The sequence below is a fragment of the Ostrea edulis genome, chromosome 8 (assembly GCF_947568905.1).
Source record: "Ostrea edulis chromosome 8, xbOstEdul1.1, whole genome shotgun sequence".
Lineage (NCBI taxonomy): Eukaryota > Metazoa > Mollusca > Bivalvia > Ostreida > Ostreidae > Ostrea > Ostrea edulis.
The window spans coordinates 15,409,444-15,437,132 of record NC_079171.1 but is presented as its reverse complement, the minus strand read 5'-3'; the positions used below and the strand labels follow the sequence as shown (position 1 = coordinate 15,437,132).

The following is a 27,689-nucleotide window of genomic DNA, read 5'->3' as shown; positions in this document are numbered from 1 at the left end:
AATCAGATAAAAGTGTTATAATTTTAAAACAACTACTGAACAAGCTCGATTTACACGACATGTGGAAAACTATGAAAAGCGGAAAAAAAGGATATTCATGGTGTAACGGAGTAAATATCCCAACAAGTAGAATAGATTATATTTTACTATCCGATACCTTTTGTTTTCAATGTGAAAATATAAGGCTTCAAAACATTCCTGGTTCACACTCAAACGGTACTAGGATGTCTGATCATAAGTGTTTAATTTTTTCTTTGATTGTAAATGAAAACCTTAGAGGTCCAGGATACTGGAAATTTAACACATCTTTAATTGAAAATGAAACCTTCATGAACGAAATGAATACATTCCTGAAAAACTATAATTTCGATAAAGAAAATGCACTAGATTCATGGGAAAATTTGAAAAGGAATATAAAAACAAAATGTATAAATTTATCGAAAAATATATCTAAATCTTACAAAAACAAAATAAATTCTATTCAAGGAGAAATAAGTAAGATAGAAGACTTGCCATATGAAAAAATAGATATGAATAGAAAAAGAAAATTAGAAAATGAATTGACAGAATTAATAAACAAAAAGGCAAAAGGTGCACAGGTAAGATCAAGGGCAAAATGGATTGAAGAGGGAGAAAGAAATACCTCTTATTTTTTAAATTTAGAAAAGAGACGACAAATATCAAATGTGATAAAATCATTAAAAAATGAAAAAGGTACAGTTTTTGATGAAGATGAAATATTAGATTCTACATGCAATTTTTATGAAAAATTGTATACATCAAATAATGAAAATGATAATAAAGTGAATGAATATTTAAGTAATATACAATTAGAATATAGTCTAAATGATGAAGAAAAAAATGAATTAGACACCCTTCCCTCACTATCAGAATGTACAGAAACAGTATTCATTATGAAAAAAAATAAATCACCCGGATCTGAGGGATTACCGTGTGAATTCTATCAAACTTTCTGGGAAAACATAAAACAACATTATTATTGCACTCTTCAAGAGATCTTCCAAAAGTATACAATGACATATTCACAAAGACTATCTTTAATTACTCTCTTATTTAAAAAAGGAGACCCGCAGAGTCTTAACAATTATAGGCCTATTAGTCTTACAAATACTGATTATAAAATAATAGCTTTTCTTTTAGCTAATAGACTACAAAAAGTGTTGGATAAAGCAATACATGTTAATCAATCAGCTTATATAAAAGGGAGAAATATAGCTCTGAATGCAAGGTTAATTATTGATATTTTTGAATATTGTGAAGAAAATGATATAGAATCAATAATGTTATTTCTTGATTTCCAAAAAGCGTTCGACTCTGTGGAATGGAACTTCATGACGAAAGTTCTTATAAAATTTAACTTTGGCGAAAACTTTCTCAAATGGGTCAACATACTATACAATAAACCTATATTTAAAATAAAAAATAATGGATGGATGTCCAAAACATGCAATATGCAGAGAGGTATAAGACAAGGATGTCCCATCTCTGCAATATTATTTCTTTTTGTTATAGAAATATTAGCGGTAAATATTAGATCGAATTCAAATATTAATGGATTTCAAAAACCAGGAATGACTAACAGTATTAAGATTATACAACATGCAGATGATTGTACTCTTCCTCTTAAAGATGAAACCTCTCTAGAACATTCTTTAAAAGTCATAGCAAAATTCAGCAATGTTTCGGGTATGTATTTAAATATGTCAAAAACAGAATGTATATTAACGGGTCCTCACAAATATCATTATAAACAAATTAGAAATGTTAACGTAAACAATGATAGCATAAAAACTCTTGGAATTTATATAGGACACAACAAAGAAATATGTTATAAAAACAATTGGACAAAAATTGTAGATGACTTAGAAAAACTGTTTGAATCATGGAAAAAAAGAAAACTAACCATTTTTGGTAAAGTTTGTGTCATCAATAGCCTAGCAATATCAAAGATTATATATGTTGGATCAGTTCTGAGCTTTCCAAATGAAGAAGTAATTAAGAAATTTCAAAGTTTGTTATATAACTATATATGGAACAAAAGAGATAGAATTAAAAGAAATACACAGATTGGAAATGTCCTAAAGGGAGGCATTGGAATTGTCGATGTATCTTTGAAATTAAAATCCATAAAAGTATCTTGGATAAACAGGATTTCAAGCGAGAGAAACTCTCTATTCTTTTTTGTAGATAGTTTGTGCAAAGAAAGAGACTTTGATTTTGAATATCTATGTAAAACAAATATTACGAAATCAAATGATTATCAAATAATGGAACATTTTCCTCTATTCTACAAGGAAATGCTTGTATTTTTCAACGAATGTAAAAAAAATAAAAAACAATTTTATCTGAATGCATTATTGAAAGAACCGTTGTGGTGTAATAAAAATTTTATGTACAAAAACAAGCCAATATTTTTTCATAATTGGCTGAGGAGCGGTTTTAAATTTTTGAATGATATTGTAAATGAAAATGGCATAAAACCTTTGGAATGGTTTGATGACAAACTTATATGTAAAAAAAACTGGATGTGTGAATATATGATTATAAAAACAGTTATAACAAAAACCTTCAAAAGTTATGAATATTCAAATATACGATACGAAAACATTTTTCATGGGAGTACATCATACGATTTATTATGTAAAGGACATGTTAAAGTGTGTGATATCAATTCAAAGTTGATTTACGAAATTCTTTGTCATGAAAAATTTATACCTCCATTACACCAAACATATTACGGAAAGGTTTTTGAAATAACAAAAACGGCTTGGAAATCTATTTATGAACAAAAAATCTTATCCATAAGAGACAGAAGTATATCAGAATTTAATTATAAATTATTAAATAATCTATTGTGTAACAGAGAATTGCTGAAGAAATGGAAGATAGTAGAAAATGATTTTTGTGTCTTTTGCAGAGATGCTAAAGAAAACAATGAACATCTTATCTTAAAATGTAAAAATGTTTCTCATATATGGGACATTGTTAAACAAATTTTAAAATTTGATATATCGTGGAAAACAATTGTGATAGGATTTTACTATGAAAACAATGAAAAGACACTCTTTTTGAATAGCATAATATCTCTTATTGCCTGTAAAATATACAAGTATAAAATGTATTGTAGATTAGATAACAAAGACGAAAAACCTCAAGAAATATGTAACCACATAAAAAGTAAATTGAATTTTTATACAGAAGTGTACACAAAAATTCAGGATAAAAAATATGCTAAAGTTATGAAAGCAATTAAAGACAAATTGTAATTTATACACCTTTGCAGGTATGACTTTTTATAATATGAAACCTGACAAATATCTGTCTATGCACATTTTTAACTATGTTACAATGTGAGTTTATTTTGAACAATTTGAATTGATTACAAACAACTATATTTCTATATCAAATAAAATTTTGTAATAAACCTTTTATATACTGGTATTTTGCAAAAAGTTCCCACTATGAGGAGGGGTCCTGTCCTCCTATAGTGCTGCCATGGGGGTTGTGATATGAACTTTTGAATTGTTAACCCCGCATATGGCAGTTTCAGGTTCTTTATGTACATAATTATATTGTTGTGTTGTTGGTTTTTCCGTAAAAATAAGAACCTTTTTTGCCATAACATGTTAATAAATTTTGTTATATAACAGTATATTATATGTGTGTGTGTTTGTATGTATGCATATATGTTTGTGTTTTCTATATGTAGAAATTTATATGATAAATTTATATATATGTATATGTATGCCTATATACATCTAATCCAAGGGGCCCCTGGCACCCTAGGTAAAGATTATAAGGGGGTCTCTGCGGAGACTTTACCCCGAAATAGTAATGTATTTTGAAATTAAAGACTGATATATGTGAAAAAAAAAATATATATATATATATTGAAAATCAGAATGACACATTCCATAAAAAACAATCATTTACTGCTAGCGCTTTCTCCATGTCTACATGGTTCATCAGGCATTTCAAAAAGCGCTAGCAGTAAACTATGTAGACATGGAGAAAGCGCTAGCAGTAAATGATTGTTTTTTATGGAATGTGTCATTCTGATTTTCAATATTTATTTACAACTGTGCCGAATCAACTTCTAATATAAATATATATATATATATATATGTGTGTGTGTGTGTGTGTGTGTGTGTGTGTGTGTGTAAAACATACTGAAAATTTTGTCCTACCAGACAATTAGAACACAAGTGTTGGGGGGGGGGGGCGCACCCCCACCCCTTCCTTTTTCTCACAATTTTTGTGGTGTGTATGTTATTCTTTTTTTTTTTTTGGCTATCAATCATATCATACATAAAAATACATACATGCTATCTCATACTTATAGAAAAAATAAATATAGTGTAACATATATGTAGATTCTAGCAACTACAAGTACTTATGAAGAGTTCAAATATTCAACAACTTTGCTGCTGATTTTCTGAGGATTTATAATTCTGGGTTTCTTTGAACCAAACACAAACTCACTAAAAACAGTTTGAATTCCACTGTGAGGGTCACGCCTATGTATGATTTTTAACTTGTTCTGGTTTAGATTGCAAGCTATGAGCCTTTTAGAAATCAATGTAGATATTAATTACATTGCTTTGTACCATTGGAGCTAGTGAGGATTTGACACTATAATAATTCATGGTAAATATATCTGAAGATTCACATTTGAATGCTAAATTTAATTCGTACAGTTCTCGTAAACTACAAATATCAGACAAAGAAGTTATAACTGGAACTTTCTAGTCGGTGTTTAAAATTTAAAACCGGATACGTAAAAGCACGAACTTTCCTTAAGTTTCTCCCATCCTAGTACCGGCGACGTCTCAATATGAGTGAAAAAATCTCTATGTGACGTAAAACATAAGCAAACATCAATGTTATTGAAACATCTTCAATACTAAATTGAAACTAATATTGATATTTAAAAGGTATAGACCTCTACTAAAACTGTAAATTTCTGGATCTCAATGGGAGAGACATTGGTTATTGGTGAAGTATCACAAAGTTAGACCCAGGGCGGGGTCAAATTAGAACGTTCGTTTCGTAACAGAGAGGTTCACCGTGAATCCAAGCCCTTAGTTACAGGGTATAATCTGCAAGAGTCCTGAAATTTATACCCCCCACACCCGTCCCAAAGATGCTTTATATTAAATTCAAAATGAATACGACTGTAAGGTATCAAGAAGTTAAAAATAGCCAATTGTTAACAAACATTTCATCACGATGACTAGTTGTTACCCACCTTGGAATCAAACCCTTCACCCCTAGGAACATAACATTTACAATGTTGGTAAAATGGTACCCTCACCTTCTAACTATTCATTTTGTTTCAACTTAGCATCAATAGCATCAAGAAGATGTTATTTCAATATTTTACACATAAACATTATATACCCAGTTTGCCCCCCCCCTTTAGTAAGTGCCTCAACTCCGAGAGTTATGAAATTTACAATTTTAGCAGAAACGACTAAGCGTTTAGCTTTTCTTACAGATGTGCTGATGTACACGTAGACGTTTACAAAATACTAAATTTTAACAGTTGTTAAGGGCATGGGGGTTATGGAGACCTGAAATTTACAAATAATGTCCCCCGTGTCCCAAAGATGCTACATATTCAATTTGAAAAGAATTGGAATTGAAGTTACCATAAAGTTAACAATGTTCCAATTCTTAACGCGTGACCATTTAGTTTCAATTTAGTATCAATAACACTAAAGATGTTGTGTAAATGTTTGACACATAAACAGTGCATACCAAATTTGGCCCCACAATGGAGTCAGAACCTCTATCCCAGGAATCATGACATTTACAAGTTCGGTAGAGACGTTCCTGCTCTACATAGCTATGTATTTAGTTTTTCTTACAGATGTGCGGTTATCAAGAATTGGGCAAGTTTTGCTCCGCCCCTAAGGTCCCATGGATGCAGGAGTCGTAAAATATACAATTTATGCCCCATGTCCCGTGGGTCCTAGGTTATAATAGGTCCTCCGTACCCCTTGCTTGTTGTAAGACGCAACTAACTTGGGCGGTCCTTCGGATGAGACCGCAACAAGAGTAATGCAAACGGTACATACTACGCCCGTGAAAATGCAGTCTGGTCCCCGCCACTCCTTGATCACTCGTTTTGGGTGGAACGAATGATCAAAGAGTGGCGGGGGCTAGACTAGTGAAAATTTGCTTATATAGGGTGTTTTTCATAGGCATAATTTGTAGAACTTTGCTTCAGGTAGTATCAGCCATCACCTGTGGCATACTTTCTTTGCATTGTATGAATAAAGGGTCTTATCCTAAAACTGTGACAAGAGGTAGATAGCCAACCAACGACGTGCAGATGATGAGATCACAATTCAAAAATTATAATAAGATTGCTTTCTTAAAATAAAATGTTGTGATTTCCACTTTAAATTTGATTATTTTATTGACGTGTGTGTGTGGTTTTTCTTTTCTGCACCCGTGACAGTAGCTAGGCCTATAGTGCCTAGTATCAACAGTGTAACGTATTATAATTTGGCTAATCCAAAACTAAATAATAACGCAACTAGGTTAAGGGCTTCCATAGTAAAATGTACAATAATCATGGGGTGAAATTACACCTCAAATTCACAGGTATCATTACACTTGTTACGGTTAAACACCGAAACGATACTACCCATATGTTGACTGTGACTGAGCTACCGTAAATTCCCCTCATGGTAATTTCCCGTGACGTCAGTTGAATATCACGTAACACTTAATGTTTGGAAAACAGCAAGAAGCCCTACTTGTGAACAAAAGTTCAGGTTCATGCGGGTAACCAGCTGAAGTTTTAGTAATATACTCAAAAAGAAATAAAAATCCTTAACATGAAAAGTGTTGGGAGCAGATGTATACTCAAACTGAACATGCTATAAGTTATCAGCAGTCATCAGCGAATTACCGGGGTTGTCCACATTCCTATGCATATCATACTGTTAATATACAAGACAGAAATTGCTCCCCGCACTTTTCATATTCATATCTAGATTATATTTCAGAAAAAATTCATGTTTTTTTTTAATAGCAGATGAACCTGAACTTTGCCACTGTTTCTATAGTATGAGATTATTCATGTACATGAGGGAATTTTTAAACGCATCAGTCATTCAGAATAAGGGCGATTTCAATGTCACAATATAATATGAATATCACCTTCCTGCATACTATATATTAAAAATGGAGAATGATTTGATATGATAAAGGAATAATATATATATTCATTTGACAAGAAATGTTTTCACGTATACAGCTTATCACTTGATAACAGTAGTAAATAACGACAAAATATACATTTATCAGAACATGTACGCTGTGACGTACTTTTTCATTGTGACGTCATATGGTGCGGAGTGCAGAGGTACATTTATAACAACACTGATTTTTCTCGGATAGCCTTATTTTAGAAAAACAGTGTCAATTACAGATGTGTAAAGGAAAAACATTACCATGCATATAATTGATGTTTTCCGCCACACTCAACAATTTTTCAGTTATATGGTGGCGCTCAGTTTTTATTGGTGGAAAAGAGAAGCCAGATACAATGTACATATACCTGGGAAGAGACCACCGACCTTCCGCAAGTAAACTTTCTCACTTACCGGCGCGAGCGGCATAGCATTACCAAACAGAGTGTAGGCATCGACCCATATAAATATTATTTACTCGCAATATTGCCGATTTCATACTCGCTTTCTTCGATATATACTACTCAAAATTTGATAAGGATCACTAGGTTATATGTGTGTAATTTACCACTAACATAACAAAAAACATAAATTTGACTCAGAAACGTGTTTACTCAGGTTATGAATGAAAATTCATGAACGGCATGAACTTTTATCAATACGGAATGCTTGAAATTTGATAACACCAAAAGGCATTTCATTACAAAAAGTTAACAGCAAACCAGAGAAAGATTTACACAGTTTTTGGGGATAGTCCATCATTACACTTAGTCGATGAAGTGTCAATATCGGGTATGGCCTCCCCTTGCATCAATGACGGCTTGACAACGTCGAGCCATGCTGTCAATAAGCACCCGGGTATTTCCAATGGGAAGTTTGTTCCACTCTTCCACGAGGGCGTTTCCGAGCTCTGCCCAAGTCGTGGGTTGTGCTCTAAGGCGTGAAAGGGCAACCTGCAGCATGTTCCATACATGCTCAATCGGGTTCAAGTCCGGCGAGCGCGCTGGCCAGTCCATACGGACAATTATCTCCTGCTGAAGGTACTGCTCCACCACCCTGGCGCGATGAGGACGGGCGTTATCATCCATCAGGATGAACTCAGGGCCAACAGCACCAGCGTAGGGTCTGACGTAAACATCGAAGATCTCATCCCGATACCGCACCCCCGGCATTGTTCCTCTTTCCAGGATATGAAGATATGTTCTTCCATCCCTGCTGATTCCACCCAGACCATGATGGAACCACCACCATAACGGTCATGTTCACTGATATTGGCATCATGGAAACGTTCACGTTGTCGTCGCCACACTCGGTGCCTCCTGTCTGTAAAGTCTAAACAATACCTGGACTCATCGGTGAACAGAACTTGAACCCAATCGTTCTGTGTCCAAGTGACATGATCTTCAGCCCAGTCCAGTCGCTCCCGCCGGTGTCGAACAGTCAGAGGGACTCGAACACATGCCCTTCTCGAGTTGAGACCTGCATTGTGAAGCCGATTCCGTATCGTCTGAGTGGACACATTCACCCCCGAGGTGTTCAGGAGGTCGTTACGTAGGCTGGTTGCTGTCCAGAAGGGATTGCGTCGTGCCTGAAGAGCCACAAAATGGTCTTGGTGTTGGGTTGTCGACCTCTGACGACCACCCCCATGTCGGTGTGCTGCTGTATCAAAAGTTTGCCGTCGGTTCCAGGCCCTGTTTACAACGCTCTGACTGACGTTTAGTGCATTTGCAACGTCACGTTGTGAATAGCCAGCGTCAAGCATTCCAATACATCTGCCCAGTTGTTCTGTCGTCAGGCGACGCCTTACACGTTGAGGGGGCATTATGTTGATAAACGTAGTGTAAACACTCAAGTGAGTTTGAAATTTTAGAAAGATTCAGACACTGATGCCCGAGTGAAAATCGTGCAATGGTAGCAAAAGCATAAACTGTGATGAGAAACGCATTTCCCATGGCATGAAATGCACGTGTAAGTTTGTTGAAGACGTTTTTGATTTCACTTGGACACAATATTGCCAGTTATGCAGTTATTAATTTTTTAAACAGAAAAATATCTATGATCCTTATCAAATTTTGAGTAGTATATTTGGGTATTTACATCGCTATTTGTATGCGCCGGTGGCAAAAACATATAAGACTTGGGGAAATTTGTAAACATCGATTTAAATGTTGCCCAGGGTGAATAAATTATGCCCCTAAGAACCGAGTTTTTCATTATCGGCCGCAGGAGCGGCCGATCTATTTGTGATTGTATTAGAAAGTGCGCATGGGGAAATGAGACGTTATTTTTCCTGTTTCAATAGAATGATATTTTATTAATTACAGTCATAAAAGTCATGAATAAGATATTTTAAAATTGTTCTATATTGAGTCTTACTTGATTTTTAAAAACCTATTTTATTTTTTTCTTAACGTTCATAAGATGTTAATTAATGATTCTATTGAAGTTTTTTATTACAATAAATGCTCCCCCGGTGAGGAGTGTGCAAGATATAAAAGCAACTCGTTATGAATATGAGTTTTCGGATAGTAATTCAGTAAAATAAGACAAAAGTTAGTAAAAAAAAGATATGTTCAGTTTAAATTCACTTTTTGTGCATCATTATCCTGTGTTTTGAAAAAACAACCCTAATATTGCATTTCGCATTTCGGGGCAAGTTACAGCATATTCTACAAAAATCATCTCGTCACGTGACATAGATCCAGGGTATTAGCACGTGCAGATTCTGCGTCCTTTTTCAATTGACAGCCGATGGAAACGCATCGTCAAAAATGGTAAGAGGTGTATTAGCAAATACTCATCAAAGTTGTCAAATATTTGCACCATTAAATGGAGTACAATGTACGGCAGTACCACTCATTGCTTTGCTAACATTTATGACCTGCTTCAGAAGTCCCCGGTTTGACTTCACGTCAGATTTCAGTAGTGTTCAGTTAGATCAGATGTTGCACGATGGCACTAAACTTTATGCCACTATTTCTCAAGAATTTCAATCATTACAATATTTAGGCCACAATCAAATGCCAAAAGTGTTGAATTACCAAGATAACGACTTTACTTTGGAATATTTTCTTGACTATTATTATGGAATCGTAGATACAGGGACTGTCACTGTTTCACAAAATGACGAATTTGGACAAATGAATTTGTATGATGCATTATCACAAGCAATGCTTATATCTTCAAATTTCTTGTTGACTCTAAATGATCTTACTATTGCTTTGCATGCAGATATAAGTAACAATCGGTTCTTGGTATTTGATTCACATCAGAGGAATCAATTTGGATTTCAAGATGCAGATAATGGTGCGGCGGTGTTGTTGAGTTTTGAATCTTTTGAAGATTTGCACCATTACATTTGTGCTAGCTATTCATCATTTAATTATGAACTCACTCCAGTCACAAGAGTAGAAATAAGCAACCAGGTAAATAACAGTACAAATGTTGACCCCAATCAACGTGATGGACAACATAAATGTGTCTGTAATGATCATTCATATGTCTCAAAATTTAACTGCAAAAAGAGAGCTCGACAAAAGATAAAACGCTGTTATGTTGAAAATAGAAATGCCTCTGAAACCATTGAATCTGATGTAAACAGACCAGTTGATTATATGGTTTATGAAATAGATATGTTAGATGTTTGTGAACAATGTAATGTGTCAACAGACAGTAGCGTTGAATATGTAGACTATTTGGAACTGCCTTTTCATGTACATAAGTATGAAGAAAGCATAAGAGAGTCCCCTGATAAGTGTTGTTCATGTTGTTTTAGAATTCTATTTAAAGATCAAACTTTTTTAATGTCCGAGGTCAATGATGCATGTAAAAGTATTGATTTGAATGTAAGCAGTGATTTATGTAGCACATGTAAAACTACGTTGAAACAAAATAAAATACCAAGCATTAGTCTAAAAGGAAATAATTTAGACACAGGTTTAGTCCCCAGAGAGCTAGAAGGTTTAACTCTTCTTGAAAAGAAAATGCTTAGTAAAATAAATGTATTTATGACATTAATTTTTCTTCCTGGGGGACAGTATGCTCAGAAAGGATTGGTTTTAAATCTTTCAGTGAATATTGAAAACATAATTGAACAATTTCCACAGAATTTGGAACAGTGTCCTCTTATAGAACTTAAGTTTGAGAATAGTAATGGATCTCTATATGTCGGTAATCACCATAAAATAAGAAGCAAAAAGTATGCAGAAGCAATGCATTGGTTAATCAAAAATAATTGTTACTACACTGATCTGAGCTTCAATGTAAGTGATGTTGTTAATGATTTAAACAAGTTGAATGAAAATTTCAGTACATACAATAAGGAAGAAGAAGAATTAGAAGAAGCTGTAATGATTCCAGTGGATAATAGTTGCAATATTTCAAAAAATGCATATATTCATGTTCAAAGAAGTAAGTCTGAACCTGTAAATATCTTGTTAACAGAACATGGAGAAGAATTAGCATTTCCTTGGCTATTCGTAAATCGAAAAAATGGTTTTTGTGCAGAGCGCCCCCTAAAAATAAATCCATCGATGTATTTCAAAGTGAGGCTTTACAATGAAAAAGGACATTTCAGAAAAAACATGACATATTTATTGCATACTGCTGCATCTTATAATATCTCTTTATTAAAACAAGAGTTGGGAATTCACATGAAAATTTTGAAGACTGTACATTCGGGAGACCAATCTTGTGTTACAGCTGGTGATGTTAAAAATATGAATGAAAATTCAGATTTACTTGAAAATTCTTACATGTTCATGAAGAACATTAAAGGTACCGTTGCTTACTTTAGAAATGTTTTGTATGATCTTTTGGCAATATTTAAAAGCTTGGGCCCTCCTACACTCTTTGTCACATTGTCAGCTGATGATTTACATTGGCCAGAATTGGGAATGACACTTCAGAATATAAATTTTAAAGATGCTTTTGGAAAATCTTTTTTTCAGTCAATGAGGAAAGATCCTTTACTTGCTGCTACACATTTTGATAGAAGATTTAGAGCATTGCTAAAACATGTTATTTTAGGAAAAACTAAACCTCTAGGAACAGTGTTGGATTACTTTGCACGCATCGAGTTTCAAAATAGGGGGAGTCCTCATGTTCACATGTTTTTATGGATTGATGGGTTACCTGCTGAACTTAATCATAATACATCATCTGAATTCATTCATTATATTGACAGAACAATTTCATCAAATGTTCCAGATGTTGAACAAGATTATGAACTAAATTTACTTGTAAAGAAATTGCAAACACATCATCATTCATCATATTGTAGTCGTGGATACAGATTAAATTGTAGGTTTGGATTTCCTAGAAAAATTGTTTCTACTACTAGAATTTTACCAAATATTGATTTACTTAGCAAATCAAAAGCCAAATTTTATGAAACAAAGCGAAATCAAGAAAGCACTTTCATTAATGATTACAATACAGTTCTTTTACGCCATTGGAGAGCTAACATGGATATTCAGTTAATTAAAAATGCTGAAGGGGCAGCATATTATGTTTGTTCCTATTTATGCAAGTCAGAACCAGATGATTTAAGAAATGTACTAGGAAACCTTATCTATTCAATTTTTAGACAAAATCCAAATTTATCTAAGTATCAAAAATTATTGCAGATTGGTCTCTGTGTTTTAAAACATAGAAGAATGAGTGCACAAAAAGCAGCTTACCGTCTTGGAAATTTACATTTAATTCATAGTACAAGGAAAGTTGTGTATATAAATACACGTTTTCCAAAAAGCGATTCAAAATGTTAAAACCAAAAAAATTTATTGAGGAAATGAATGATAATTGTACAGATATATTCTATACAAATTTAATGGATTACTATCATGAACGACCACATGAATTGGAAAGTTTTTCATTTTATAGATTTGCTTCTTGGTATGAAAAATGTACTCCACCAAAAGGTTCTTTACATAGAAAAGCTTGTGAAAGAGTTTATATTGACAAACATGGTGTTTGGTTAAAAAAGCGTACAAAACCTGTTGTATTGAGGTATCCAAATTTTGCATTATTCAGTGAAGATTACTTCTATAGTTTTATTCTTCTTTTATTACCACATAGGAATGAGGAGGCATTACTTTCAGGACATGATTCTGCAAAAGCAGCTTTTTTTGCAAAACGACATGTATTTGACACTAGCTTCAATTTTCAGTACCTATCATTGACTGAACAAATATAAAATATTGTGAGAAGAATACATTTATGTGAAAGCGAGTCAAATTTCAATGCAAGAATTTACTTTAATTCTGTTGACAATAGTTCTCTTGAACAGGAATCTGATATAATAGTAGATATACCATCAAATTTTCAACAAAGTTCATCACATGCTTTTGCTATTCCTGTTTTTAATGAAGATGTGACATTTAATCACTCTTTAACTTGTAGAATGTCTGTTGAGGATTACAAAACAAATTTAAGAAAACTAACAAAGAGCCAAAAAACAAGCACTTCACATTGTACATTGTCATTATCAAAAGTCAGCAAAGGAACCTTTGCATTTATTTATAACAGGTGGTGCAGGAGTTGGAAAGTCCTTTATTACTAATATAATTATTGCATATTTGGAAATGTACACCAGTAAGATACCAGGATCAAATCCAGTTGTCGTTTGTGCTCCAACAGGTACAGCAGCTAGATCTATTCAAGGGCTAACTTTACATTCACTGTTGAGTATTCCAGTTCAAAATTACACTTCTTATGAAGAACTTTCAAGTTTTATGCTCAGTAAACTGCAGCGAGAATTTTTTAATATTCATACTATTGTGAGACGAAATAAGTATGGTCAGTGATATGATGTTAACCTATATTAGTCGAAGGTTATCACAAATCAAAAGGAATAATGCTGTTTTTGGTGGATTAAATGTAATTGTAGTTGGAGATTTTTTTCAGCTGAAACCTATAAAAGGAAAATATGCATTTCATAATAAACTCATATGGCATCTGTTTTCACCAGTGTTTTTAACTGAAAATGTTCGTCAAATTGAAGATCCTTCTTATGCACAATTGCTTAACAGAGCACGTGTTGGTCTACTAACATCACATGATGTAAAGTTGCTTTTGACTAGAGTTAATGTTAGAGATACTGACTGTTTACATATTTTTCCATTACGAAGAAATGTTGCAGAATATAACAGTTTAATGTTGACTGGTATGGATGAACATACATATTCTTTAATAGCAGAACATTATTTTAGTACAGCAGATATCAACCCAGGTGAAAATGTACCAAGTTATTTAATACCTACTGATGAGCGTGATGCTGGTGGACTTTTGCAAACATTACAAATTTCTGTAAATAGCAGAATAATGTTAATCAGAAACATTAATACAAAGGATGGACTAGTTAATGGTGCCATGGGTACTGTCTCTTCTTTTACTTGGATTGGAGAGGAAATAACAGAAATCAATGTTTTGTTTGATGATAGAAATGTTGGTCGTTTACATCAGTCATCATTTAACAATAGTAGTTCTATAAGTATAGAAAGATTTGAGCATCATTTTACAGTTTGTGGCAGACATATTGTTAGAAAACAGTTTCCCCTAATTCCAGCATGGGCCTGCACTATTCATAAAGTTCAAGGTTTATCTTTTTCTAAACTTGCTTTGGATATAGGCAGTAATATTTTTGAAAAAGGAATGGCATATGTCGCATTAAGTCGATTACGTACATTAGATGGACTTATCTTACTTAAGTTTGATCCAAAAGTTGTGGTACCTCCAGATGATGTTTTAGAGGAATATGAAAGATTAAGAAAATTTTTGTTTTTTTAGTATTTTCTTCAAAGTAAGATATTGTAATGTATTAGAGAGTGAAAATGGTGCAAAATATTTGACAATCTACATTATCTTCTTGTGACAAAAACTTTCATGTTTATTATCAAATTATTTCAGTTGTACAATGTTCTTTAAGATAAGTAGTGATTGATGAAAGATATCTATATATATCTTCATGATTAAAAACTTCTTCAATACCTGTAATACATTAATTTATTCACTTGTGGTTAGAGACCTTTAGCACAAAATATGAACTGTTTATTCGCATGGATATAGAAATCTGAACTGTACCTTTCAATTAAATATCACAGATGCCTAAGAGAATTTAACATTATATATTACATATTACAAAGAGTGCAATTTGCTTTGTATCATTCAATTCAGTATTCAAAATAAGTGCTAAAATTGGTCCTCACTATATTATACTGTGGTTAATATTTCAGATTGTTCATTCATTATGATAGTATAAGCAAAATACTTCTGAATTTGTGTGCAACTTTAGTGTACTTTCATGAGAACTTCAAAAGATTTATACAGAGATAATATTTCATGTTTTACCAGGGTGATGACAAAGTTAGTTTAAGTTTCAAAATCATCAAAAAATCAAGTGCTTTGCAGTCTTACAAGAAAGGAGACTCCTTGGTGACATATTTCAATTTGGTAGCAGCCAACAAAGATGGTACTTATATTGTTCGAGTATATCTGAAGCACAAATATAATTTCATCAAAGAAGGAATGTCATACAGATTCACAGGTAAGAAACTAGCTGGAACATTGAGGCATCTAACATTTCAAGATACAACTATCAGAAATTATCCCCAGGTATATAAAGCACAGAAAATAATCAAAACAAATTAACTTCTTAGATTGCTCCATTTTATAAGACATGCATGTTCAAGATTTTGAAATTTAGGTGTATTAACATTTTTTAAAACAGAGATGGCCAAATAACGATTGGTTTTACAAATTGTATTTAACATTGCTTTTTTTAAATTCTTATTTTCCAGATATGATTAAGAAAGGAGACACATTCTGGGCTGTCAGTACCACCACTATTGGTTGTATTGCTCCTCTGAAAAATGTCACCACATTGGACATGGAACTCCCTGAAAATGAGAAGCCTGAAGGAGCATCTAGGTGTCTGAAGGATGCACTACATTGTCCTCACAAATCCACAGTTAAAGGGAAGGTTGTACAGGTATTATTTCCATGAGAGCTATTTTTATTCCCCCTCAAACAAAGTTTAGGAAAGGTATATTGGAATTGGGATGTCCGTCTGTCTGTAGACATGATTTTGTCCAGACATGTTCTTAGAGACTACTGCATGCATTTGTCTGAAAATTTGTACTCTCATTATTCACCATATAAATATATGCACCTGGTATTTTCATCTTGATTGAACATTTTTTCTCCCTGTTTTATTAAGCTGTGGTTTAGTTGTTTATCATTCCTAAAAAAAAAAATACAATGAGCAATTAAATTTCACTGTTGATGTTAACAAATTGTAAACACCTTAAGATCCACAAAAAAACTTCTGGTTACTTGGTATCTTTTCTAAAAATTCAAGTGGGGAGGTATTTGTCCATTTTGTGCAGTTCTGGTTTACCATTGTACTATTTCTCTATTCTTAATCAATTCTGTGAGTTTCCTGCAAATTATTTTATAGATCTCTCCACTTAAACGAAGGAGAAATGGTACCCTCGTCGTAAGGAGTATCTCCATAAAGACACTTCTGGTGTTGCAAAGATATGCCTTTTCGAATCTACAGCAGAAATGCAGTTCGAAAGGGATCAAATATTGCAAGTCACTTCCGTATATCCGAAGATTTTTCAAGGTGCACAGCAACTGACTGGATCAGTCAGCACAAAATGCCAGGTACTACAGCAGCTACAAACAGTTTTACATTTATTTATATCCCTGTAACAAGTACCATGGAAATGCAGATTGATGCTTCAGTATTTTCACTATAGATGAATCTGCTTTTATATAATATACATTTTATAAATTACAGTTCTACTCTTTTACATTACTTGTATCTGACATCTTTTTTCAGTTTGTCCAGGATGACAATTTCAAAGATTTACCTGTTACAGAGAAAGATTTTCTTGAGGATCATGATTTTGACATAGAAGAGGATCTTGCGGATGGGGAACCTTTTCAGATAAATAAGATTTCTGATGCCTACAGATATTTGTGCTGTTCAAGTGAAGGTAAATGTTGAATTGCAGTAAAGTTTGTTTATAAGATTACATATACATCAACTCTTCAACTGTTCAAAAAACTTGTGTTCAACCGAAGATTCAGAGAAGACTGCTTCAGTTAATTAAAGGAGTTCCCCTTATTGTTCCAATTTTTTTTCATGGATAAATCTCCTGATGAATTCTAATTTTTCCTTCTTGTAGGATGTCGCAAAAAAAAAAAAATACTTGACAACAAATGCCCTATTTGTAGCAAGGAGTCCAACAACACATACGGATGCAGAATTACTGTAGAAGCAGAAAACTGCAATACAAATGTGTGCACTACAGCATCCCTATTCAATGATGATGTATGCTCTTTGTTCTCAATTGATCAGCATACTCTTGCCAGTTCTGATGACTTGCTGTACAATTTGTCTCTGAAACTCCCGGTTCATTTTACAGCTAAAAGGGTAAACAACAAGTTCTATAACATGAAAAAAATGTAAATCTTATCATGTGACCATCTTTTTGCCGTGAAAGTTTGCTGTTTGGTAATTTTGTTTTTTGTATGATATGTAGATTTTACAAGGAGTTTTGTCTACTTTACAATATTTTATATTTCTCGCACTTAGAGAGAGTTTCAAAGCTTATTTCAATGATTTATGTACATTTGCATTCTTCAGGCAGCGTGAATACACATTTACAGTTGTGGCATTATTACCTATATGTTTAATAAGTAGATTTTACAAGGAGTTTAGTCCACTTTATCATATTTCATGAAATTGCATGTTTTACACAATTGTAGATGTTCAATGCCTTTGTTTTGTCATGTATCATGTCAATGAATGCATAATGTTTTCTAAGGCACAGAATAATTTTTTTTTCTCTTTTCTATGTTTGCACGTTTATTGATCATTACGCAATTTCTTAGCATCTGAAATGTTAATATGTGCGTTAAAATTTTTTTCGTCTGGTAAAGTCTTTAATATAATGCATTTAAATCTTCTAGCATTCCATTAGTGTATCAACATGTTGACCTTTTATAAAATCCACAACAGTGTTATGATATTAACAGTGTTAAATATTTTTTTAATAACATGTTTATATAAGTTCTGTTATGAATATTCTGTTATAATTTTCCAGTTTTGAATTAATGACAATACTTTATACAACAAAATTCATATAAGTTATGAAATAGTAATACATGTACACTTATATTGCATGCTTGAAAATAATGCCATAAAAACATGTTTGTTGACTATTTACAAGTATACGATTTTAAATCCCTTTTAAGGAAGGCGTAAGATGTGTACATTCCACATGCAAATGTTCAAGTTTTAAAATTCATATGTTTTAATTGTCAAAGATCATTGACATATTCATAATTATAAATTTTGGGTATATACATTGTACAATATTTCTTTGTTCTTTCTCATCCTCAAACAAATATTTTGATGATGAAACATTCCTATTATTTCAGTTTAATTTTCATATACATGAATGAAGATGACCCCACCCTCAATTTATATGTCCAAATTAGTGATGCAGTAATCACGCAAAATGCATATTTTTCCATCTTTTTTAACAGGGTAAAACATAAATAAACAGAAGTATATGTCAAAATCACATTTTCTTAGTAAACTGCATGATTAAAAAAGCTAACGTCCAAATGACTTAACATTTTTAAAAATATTGTGTTTATACATTATTTGCATTCATTTTGGGGAGTGTAACGAAGAGTTTTTGCCCTTTCATTTTGTGTAATGAATAATTTAATGTACAAAATATTATCCCTTCAGCATGTCAACAACGCAAAACCTTTGCATCACGATATCTTTTTCTTTCTTTTGAAAGTATAGTACCACTTCTTTTCTTTTTGCAATTTTGTATACTGATTTTGAAAAAAACAGTAAACTTCTGCAGAAAGTCATGTGTTCTTCTTTTACTCAAATCCAAATAATTAAAAATGCTTAAAAAATTGGCGGCCGATTTGATGCTTTGCATCAAAATTATCTTGTAATATCTTGCACTACTTTCACAATCAAGGGTACATGTGACGTCACTGTACCACGTGACAACCTAACTAATTAACTGAACTTTTTGAAACCGCGGTATCTTTCGGTGAACGAACTATTATAATTAATTACTATAAGCATAAGGAAGACAAAATGCATGTAATTTTGTATACTTTGAAAACATGAGATGTGTCATTTAACAATATGTTGTCAATCATAAAGGTGACATAAGGTATGTATAAGTCTGCACAACAGAAACTTCCAAGTTCATAGTAATCTGGGATTTATATTTTGCGGTATAAGTTTGCGCTTTCCTCTATGTTAATGGCTTTTTAAAAACGTTCGATGGATTACCAGCAGCTTTACTTACTTGCATATCAAGCTGTATTTAAAGCTTGGGCAGCATTTGAAATTTATCACTTGATGTCACTGTGTTCCAACAGTTAAAACGTTAAAGAGTCAGAATGCTGAAGCTGGTACTGGTGGCGGTAATGTCCACTTTGATGTGGACGACTTGTTTCATGCAGGTTAGTAACAAACTCCTACATTTGAAATATATATTAGGAGTGCAAATTAATACAGTATGTGCAATATTATAAGACTTGTTATTTGTTGTAATTTTCGCCTTGAAATGTGCTCTCCGGACATTTGTCCCAGTGCCCTAAAATGAAAGTAAATATATGTACATGTACCTATGAATATATATAAAGTATCACCCTCATTCAAATTTGTTCACTGGCAATGGTGACGTATACATGCGAGTGAAAAATTCTCGAGCGAGGCGATAAATCAATCAAACTTGTTTTCGACACCATTAATTCAATTTATAATTATCTCTTCCGTAAAAATGCTGTATTTAGTTATAACACGGTTAACACAATAGAATTTATTGTGTATTAAGATTTTGGTAGAGGTTTTCTGTCTTATTTAAGGATACTTGATACAAACAAGAGGGGGGAAATGAATGCATGGGTTGACATGTATTGTTTGGTTGTTCAAATCTAAAAATTAAGGGACTTGTAAATTTACTATGATATTCACAAGGTGAATATATGCTTCTGTAAAATATTAAAACATATTTCACATGTGTATTCCTACAGAACCTTTCCCACTGTTTTGGGGGAAATCATGGAAATAAACTAAATTGTATTAATTTCACTTCTAAACAAAATTCAGTTTTCATTTTCAATATTTTTGAGATTAAAAAGTTTGTAACAAGTGCCGTTAATTCAAAAATGATTTCTTTGTTGTTTCATCGGGTGATGAAGGTAACAAACATTGCACAAAACATTCATAACCCAATTTTTCAGCAATGATTGTCACATTCACCACCCGATGAAACAACAAAGAAAGACATTTTATTGTTCATATTCTTATTTATTTTTAAATAAAAATATATATAAACTAGATTTGTAAGTACTAAAATATCACATGGTGTACCCATTCGTGACTTTAAACGGCACCCTTTGACTTTGCTCCATATTTGGTAATGATCACGCAGACAGGTGCTACTAAAACAGAACGAACTACTTTGCAGCAAACATGTATTCATTGTCGCAGATGATGAAAAGAATGTCAATTTCAAAAGAAATGTAAGACAAAAGTTCTAATGAATGTACATATCAAAACAATATACTACTTTTGTTGTTTTATCGGGTAATGAAAGTAGTTAGCTTTGCAGAAAACTTCATAACCAGAGTCAGCGGGTTATGTTAAAAACTTAATGTAATGACTCATATCTTCATCACCCGATAAGATAACAAAGAAAGACATTTTATGTCAATATTTCTATTCATTTTTGAAATATAAACTACATTTAAGTACTAAAAATCGCATGGATGGAGCGGTTTGATGTTTCACATGCTATTTCGGATTTAAAACATTTCGGTTGAGCATCACTGAAGAGATATTATTTGTCGAAATGCGCATCAAGTGCATCAAAATGGTACCGTATATGTTTTACATGTATATTCCTTGTGGCAGGACATATCTTTGGTGCCAATTTCTTAACTTAAGTTTTACCTACTCCTCAAACAAATTTAACATTGGCCATAACATTTAAACGTTTAATGGTAGACTTTTCATATATCATATGTGTATTCCTTGGGACAAGACCTTTACGGGTGAGAATAGCATGTCTGCTCAAAGGTTGCAAGCGACAAGCATAGGCCTATATTTTACAGTCAGTTTGGGTAATGGCGACCTCGTAACAGGGTTAGTTGTATTTGGCGCGCCCGTCGTGGTCAATGTTATCTAGAAGAATTTGCTGTGGTATTTAACATTCAAATAAGCTTGATTTTCTGTACTTTTAAGCTTTACCGATTGTTCTTCACGGACATAATTTACGCGAATATTGAGCCCAATCAAAGCTTCTTTTAAAAAAAAAAAAAAAAAAAACTATTGCTACTTAGTGTCTTTTACTGGTAGCTATCGATATATATTTTGTCCTAAACAGTTTATATTTATATAAGAATTCACAATTTTAGGTGCTATGATACAACACACAGTGGTTTCCGCTTTGATGATAAATATTTCCTAAATAAATAAGACCCCCCAGATTTGTATCAATTGTTATGTACATAATTCCTACTCAAATTGTTAATATATTGTTCAGTATATTTACCTCGCCTGGGCCAGTTTGAAGCTAGAGCCCCAACCCCCTACGTTCCTTCAACACAATTCCCCCAAATGCCAAGATATTAAACCGAAGCCGCGTATATAATAAGGAATTTTGCTAAAACGCGGAACGGAAAAAATTGTATGCAATAATGTTATGAGGAGATCAGTATTTTGCAAAATAAAAGATTTATCATGAACAAGGGAAGCGGAAAGTAATCCACAGAAGCCAACGTTTCATATACTTCATTCTAATGCATAAGTATTTTAGAATCATTAACATGCCATGAAAAATATTAATGAAAGAAAAAAATCATGCTGAAAAAGTCTTGAATTTTCCAATTCTATATCCAATGAGGGAAAGCCCCCTCCCCCTCCCCGAAAACAACATAGTAAAAGTTAAAATATTTTATTTCAACAATTTCCCCCTAACATAAGACTTCTGAAATCGAACTTGCTTTTATTCGTAATTTAGCTCTACATGGTATAATACATGTATTTAACTAAGTATGTATCACGTCAAATTTTAAAGCGAACGAGCCCGGTTTGTATAACGATTAGTGTTGAACCCGAAGAGATACAGCGGGAAAGAAAGATTGAAACAGAACCAATGAAAACTATGGAGAAGTTTATAACCCATAGTATGAGAAATTAACATAATTATATGAAATAGCTAAAAGATTAACAGACAATTTATGCTTGAATGGAATTAAAAGGTCATCTCAATATTAATCTAAATGTTAAGATACAAGTATTTAGTTCAGAAATAAACTGCCAGAAATCCTCCTTATATAGCATTGGAGTGCTGAGGTCACTAAGTCCAAATAAGAAATCAAACACAAGATGTTTAACTTGTTGACTAAAGAAGAAATGAATCAACAGGGGATGCTTACCCCTCCTAGGCACCTGATCCCACCTCTGGTGTGTCCAGGGGTCCGTGTTTGCCCAACTCTTTATTTTGTATTGCTTATATGAGTTATGAGATTGATCACTGTTCGTTATCTTCACCTTTCATTGTTGATTTCTACATGACACACTTTCTGTTGTACGTACACACATACACGGTATTATGTGTAAATACATGTACATGACGTTTTGCCAGGGGGGCATATAAACTACGTGTGTTCTTTTCATTCTCTACCCATAGGTGTCGCTACTCGATAACACATCTGTCAATACTGAACTTTCAAAATTCGTGCCGAACGCTTTTTAAATTCTTATACAAACGTTTACTTGGCTTAATCAAACCCTCATGCATAGCTCTTATGATCCAGGGCCGTAAATTAACCTTCAATTTGAAGGAGGCAGCAAATTAGGCGGGGGTCTGGGGGCCGGCCAGGCCCCCAGACGCTGAGCACATTTTGTGCACACTGAACACGTTTCGTGCAAAATCCTTGATTCTAGGGCCTTCTAAGATGTTAATTGACTAACTCATTCTAAAAGAAAGATTTGGAATGCTTTTTAAGGGAGGTATCATGTTCTTAGTTATTGGAAACAACATAAATTCTAATGAACTTTAAATTTTAATTTTTTTTTGGCTCAAAAGTTGGAGGAGGCAGCTGCCTCCTCCGCCTCCATGTAATTTACGGCCCTGCGGATAACTTAGACGAATTTGACTCCACTTTTTTTGGCACGGTGTTTTTGGCTACAATAGCTCTAAAACTTCATTGTTATTTCGGATTTCAAACATTTCTGTTGAGCATCACTGAAGAGACATTATTTGTCGAAATGCGCATCTGGTGCATCAAAATTGGTACCGTACAAGTTTTACATGATGCAGAATTGTTTTACCGCGTGTCAACAAATTCCCCAAATTATTATTTTAATCAAAATAAAGATTTCCCACCGATTTTTGGGGTGTTATCTTAGCTACGTTAGTCATTTTGATTAATAAATTCAGTTTCTGCGGTCTCATCCAAAGGACCGCCCCATTTAGTCGCCTTTTACGACAACTGAGGACATATAAATAACTTTAATATTCCACAGAGTGAATGTTAACAGAAACGTATGTGAATACCACGTGGTTTTCTTACGACCACACCCGTTAACATCTTGGGGATCCGGGTTAGAATAGGTCCTCAGTACCCCTTGCTTGTCGTAAGAGGCGAGTAAATGAGACCGTAAAAACAGAGGCCCCGTGTCACAGAAGGTGTGGCACGATAAAGATCCCTCCCTGCTCAAAGGCGTAAGCACCGAGTATAGGCCTAAATGGTGGTCTCCATATGAGTGAAAAATTTTGGAGAGGGACATTAAACAATATTTAATCAATCAATCCATCTCATAATTGTTTAATTAAAGGGTCTGCTAGTTAACAGATGTTAAGGGGGCCGGGGTTCAAATCCCAGCCGCGACACGCCTAAGTCGTTAAAACAGGTAGTGACAGTTCCATCGCCAAACGCTTGGCATCAGGTTTGAATGTCACGGGTCCTTGGATATGACCTTAAAAAGTGCACCGCCACGGCACATGATACGCCCGTCACATATTGTTAACAGTATAGATTGTACCCATTAAAACATTTTTTTTTATATCACCTTAATTAAATGTCACAGTGACCTTAAAGTAGGATGCGACACACCTTCTACCTAAGATGCATTAGTTGACCAATTTTGGTGATTCCAGGTCTAATAGTTTTCAAGTTACGAGCCGGACAAGTTTTTGCCATATATGGCCATATCTTCTTAATGAAAAGTCACAGTGACCTGGTTTTAATGTGCGACACACCTTCTACCCAAGATGTATCTACAGACAAAGTTTGATGATTCTAGGCCTTGTAGTATTTAAGTTACGGGTCGGACACGAAAAAGCTAACAGACGGACGGACATAAACGCCATACCATAATAACCATAATCTTAAGACGGGCGTATAAAAACGGATGACCCGTGTCACAGTAGGTGTGGCACGCTAAAGAACCCACACTGCTCAATGGCCGTAAGCGCCGAGGATAGGCCTACAGTTGAAGCCCTTCACAGGTCTTGGTGACGTCTCCGTATGAGTGAAAAATTCTCGAGCGAGACGTTACAATACAACATATGTTAATTTTGTGAATAAGGTCCCAGACTTGTGTCCCTTTTTCCTAAGGATATTATTTGTAAATTTGCCGATTAGTTCTCTGAGAAATCGAAAGTTTGAGAATGCTTACAAAACAATGATCACATTTGATCAGAAACATTTGCATGTCTATTTTCCTTACAGTCCTCTCAAAGTATGGATTATTTGGTGACGAAATGGAGAATCTATTTTGGATTGGTAGATGTCAATCGTGATGGGAAAGTCACCTGTGTGGATGCCGAGATATCTCGTGATAGATTTATCAACCAAGATGTCAAAGCCAAAAGAGCTTTTCCTCATTGGTATGTTAATGCCAAAAGAGGTCAGTTTGCATTTAATCAATGGTGGGATAGGTGTGTATTCCAAAATGATCCGGATAGAGAACTTACAGAGTCCGAATTTGTACAGAACTTTGTAGATGGGTACAACAAGAGCAAGAAAGCTTTCAAGGAGGGTAACCAACGTTGCTTCAACATGATCTTCAAAATCATCGACATCAACAAGGATAGCTCAATCAACCTGAAAGAGTATATCAAAGTTTTCAACGCTTTTGGCCACGACAATAACGAAATGATAAAGGCAGTTTTTGAAGCACATGACCCCCCAACAAGTGGTCTTGTACCTCTGGATGACATTGTCAGCGCTTGGGTACGATTTGTGACAGAAAAAAACCGCCCGTGCAGTGACGACCTCCTAGAGGCGTTCATGGCGAATCAAAAATAAACTTTGAAGAGTTATATGTCTTCTTTTTCAATGGGCATGCGCACAATTGTGTTCTAATAAAAATTGCCTTTATTTCAACAATGAGTTCAATCTTAGATATGACTTTAAAAAAAAAAAAGTGATCATTTAAAAATTAGTATCCCGTAAATATTGGACATAAAATCAAGAAACCTGTCATTTGCTTATCACGAAATGCGTTACTCAATTTCATGTCAAACCATTAAACACGTATGGGAGAACTTGAGAACATATTATTTTGATAACTAGATGTGAGGAATCGCAAGAGCTTGTTCTGCATGCGATAAGTTTTTAGGTGGCGGCAGACTACTGACAAACAAGTTGATGTTACAGGGGTTTCAACAGTCTCGCTTAAAGTCAGCACTTCGCAATTTCAATGGTCGTTATAACGATCTAAATTGCCAATACAACCTATCATTGCGTTAAATGTTCCACTACTGGACGAAATATCGTGCTCTTGGTGCTGATAATTAATAAGTGATATTTTTATCGAAGATCGGGGAGGGGGGGGGGGGGGGCATATTGTTTTTGTCCTGTCTGTCATTCTGTCTGAAACGTTAACCTTGTTAATAACTTTTGAACAGTAAGTGATAGAGCTTTGATATATCACATGAGTATTCCTTGTGACAAGACCTTTCCGTGGGTACCAACATTTTTGACCCCGTGACCTTGACCTTGGAGTTTGACCTACTTTTTGAAAACTTTCACCTTGCTAATAACTTTTGAACAGTAAGCGATAGATCTTTGATATTTCACATGAGTACTCCTTGTTACAAGACCTTTCCGTTGGTATTGAACCTTTTGACCTTGACATTTGACCTATTTTTAAATTGTTTTTTATATTGGTCATAACTTCTAAATGGTAAATATTAGAGCTTTCATAGTGTACATGAGCATTTCTTTTGACAAGATCTTTCTACAGGTACCAAGATATTTGCCCTTGTGACCTTGGCCATCTTCGGGGGCATTTGTGTTTCACAAACACATCTTATTACTATTAATTTCTGTTATTATCCTTCAGAATAATACATTCAATTCCATTCGTTGAGGGCTTGCCACGTGGAGGGAGACAATTCGTGATGTCTCCCTCACGCGCAGGGTGACAACTGTGTTGTCTCCCTCTAGAAGATTACTTTTATTGGCACAAGCGTAGTCTCGTTCAACCAGACACTGAGCTATCTCCGTAAATCTCCGACAAGCGAGAGATTTATGGAGAAAGCAGAGCGTCTGGTTGCACGAAACTAGCACAAGCGAGAAAGCTCTATTAAAAAATAATTGAAAATATGCGGGATCACTAATCATGAACTTCAGCGTGAACATTAACGCTCGTAAATAACAATCGAGAAGAAAAATATTTCCATTATAATGCAATTTTGCATTTCACTTGATGTTTACGTTTTTGTCTTGAAATACGTTACAGTGTACCTCAATTAACAAAACTAGTAATATGTATACGGTGTGACCGTTGGACCGAGCGAAGCATGTAATGGTCATTGGAGTGTGCCAAGTGGTAATCATAATTCCGTTAAGTACGGTAGAATATGATTCATTTAAAAAATATATATTATTAATGAAATTTTCCTTGCGCTAAACACCCAGTAACATCTCAATATTAAAGGGGTTTATATGGGGACAACAGTTTTACAGGATCCGCCTATTCATTGAACGCGCGAAATAAAACGCAAGGCGACGTAAACTGCATTGTGACGTCACATTATCCTCGACCTTTTTCTCTTTTCCAAAGCAAACAATTATAAACAACAATAATACATTCCGTATGCAATGAAAAAGGCCGTTAAAACTAAACAAAATTAACCAATAAATTCAAAATGGTAAAAATCTAACCGTAATTTTCTTGTATATTCTTATTTAATGAAATTCATAAACTCGTTCGTCTATTTAGTCATATTACGGTTTTATATGTAATTATTTGCTAAAACCCGTTACAATGATAATTATACTATTCACTTTGATCAAACTGAGTGTTTAAATTACGAATTGTACGTCGGAGTCTTCTATTATTGGCATTCAAAATAAAACACGAATAACTGTTGAAAAATAAATGGCGGC

General features: G+C 33.9%; 2 protein-coding genes across 2 annotated transcripts in view; both read left to right on the top strand.

Moving 5' to 3' along the window:
• Nucleotides 1-17,737, top strand: part of LOC125666110 (uncharacterized) — a 54,850-nt gene extending 37,113 nt beyond the window's left edge. The window contains exons 2-6 of the mRNA XM_056147010.1: nt 15,579-15,771; nt 16,025-16,215; nt 16,684-16,892; nt 17,071-17,227; nt 17,420-17,737. Of these exons, the coding sequence (XP_056002985.1) occupies nt 16,791-16,892; nt 17,071-17,227; nt 17,420-17,703 (543 nt within the window). The 5' untranslated portion in view covers nt 15,579-15,771; nt 16,025-16,215; nt 16,684-16,790 and the 3' untranslated portion in view covers nt 17,704-17,737. The remainder of the gene's footprint in view (nt 1-15,578; nt 15,772-16,024; nt 16,216-16,683; nt 16,893-17,070; nt 17,228-17,419) is intronic.
• Nucleotides 17,738-25,034: 7,297 nt separating this feature from the next.
• Nucleotides 25,035-25,601, top strand: LOC125662881 (sarcoplasmic calcium-binding protein-like). The gene has a single exon (XM_048895229.2). It carries the CDS (start codon nt 25,035-25,037, stop codon nt 25,599-25,601), a length of 567 nt encoding a protein of 188 aa, XP_048751186.2.
• Nucleotides 25,602-27,689: the final 2,088 nt, after the last annotated feature.

Excerpts from the sequence above, each read along its gene's own strand:
- LOC125662881 (XM_048895229.2), top strand. The coding sequence starts at position 25,035 with ATGGATTATTTGGTGACGAAATGGAGAATCTATTTTGGATTGGTAGAT.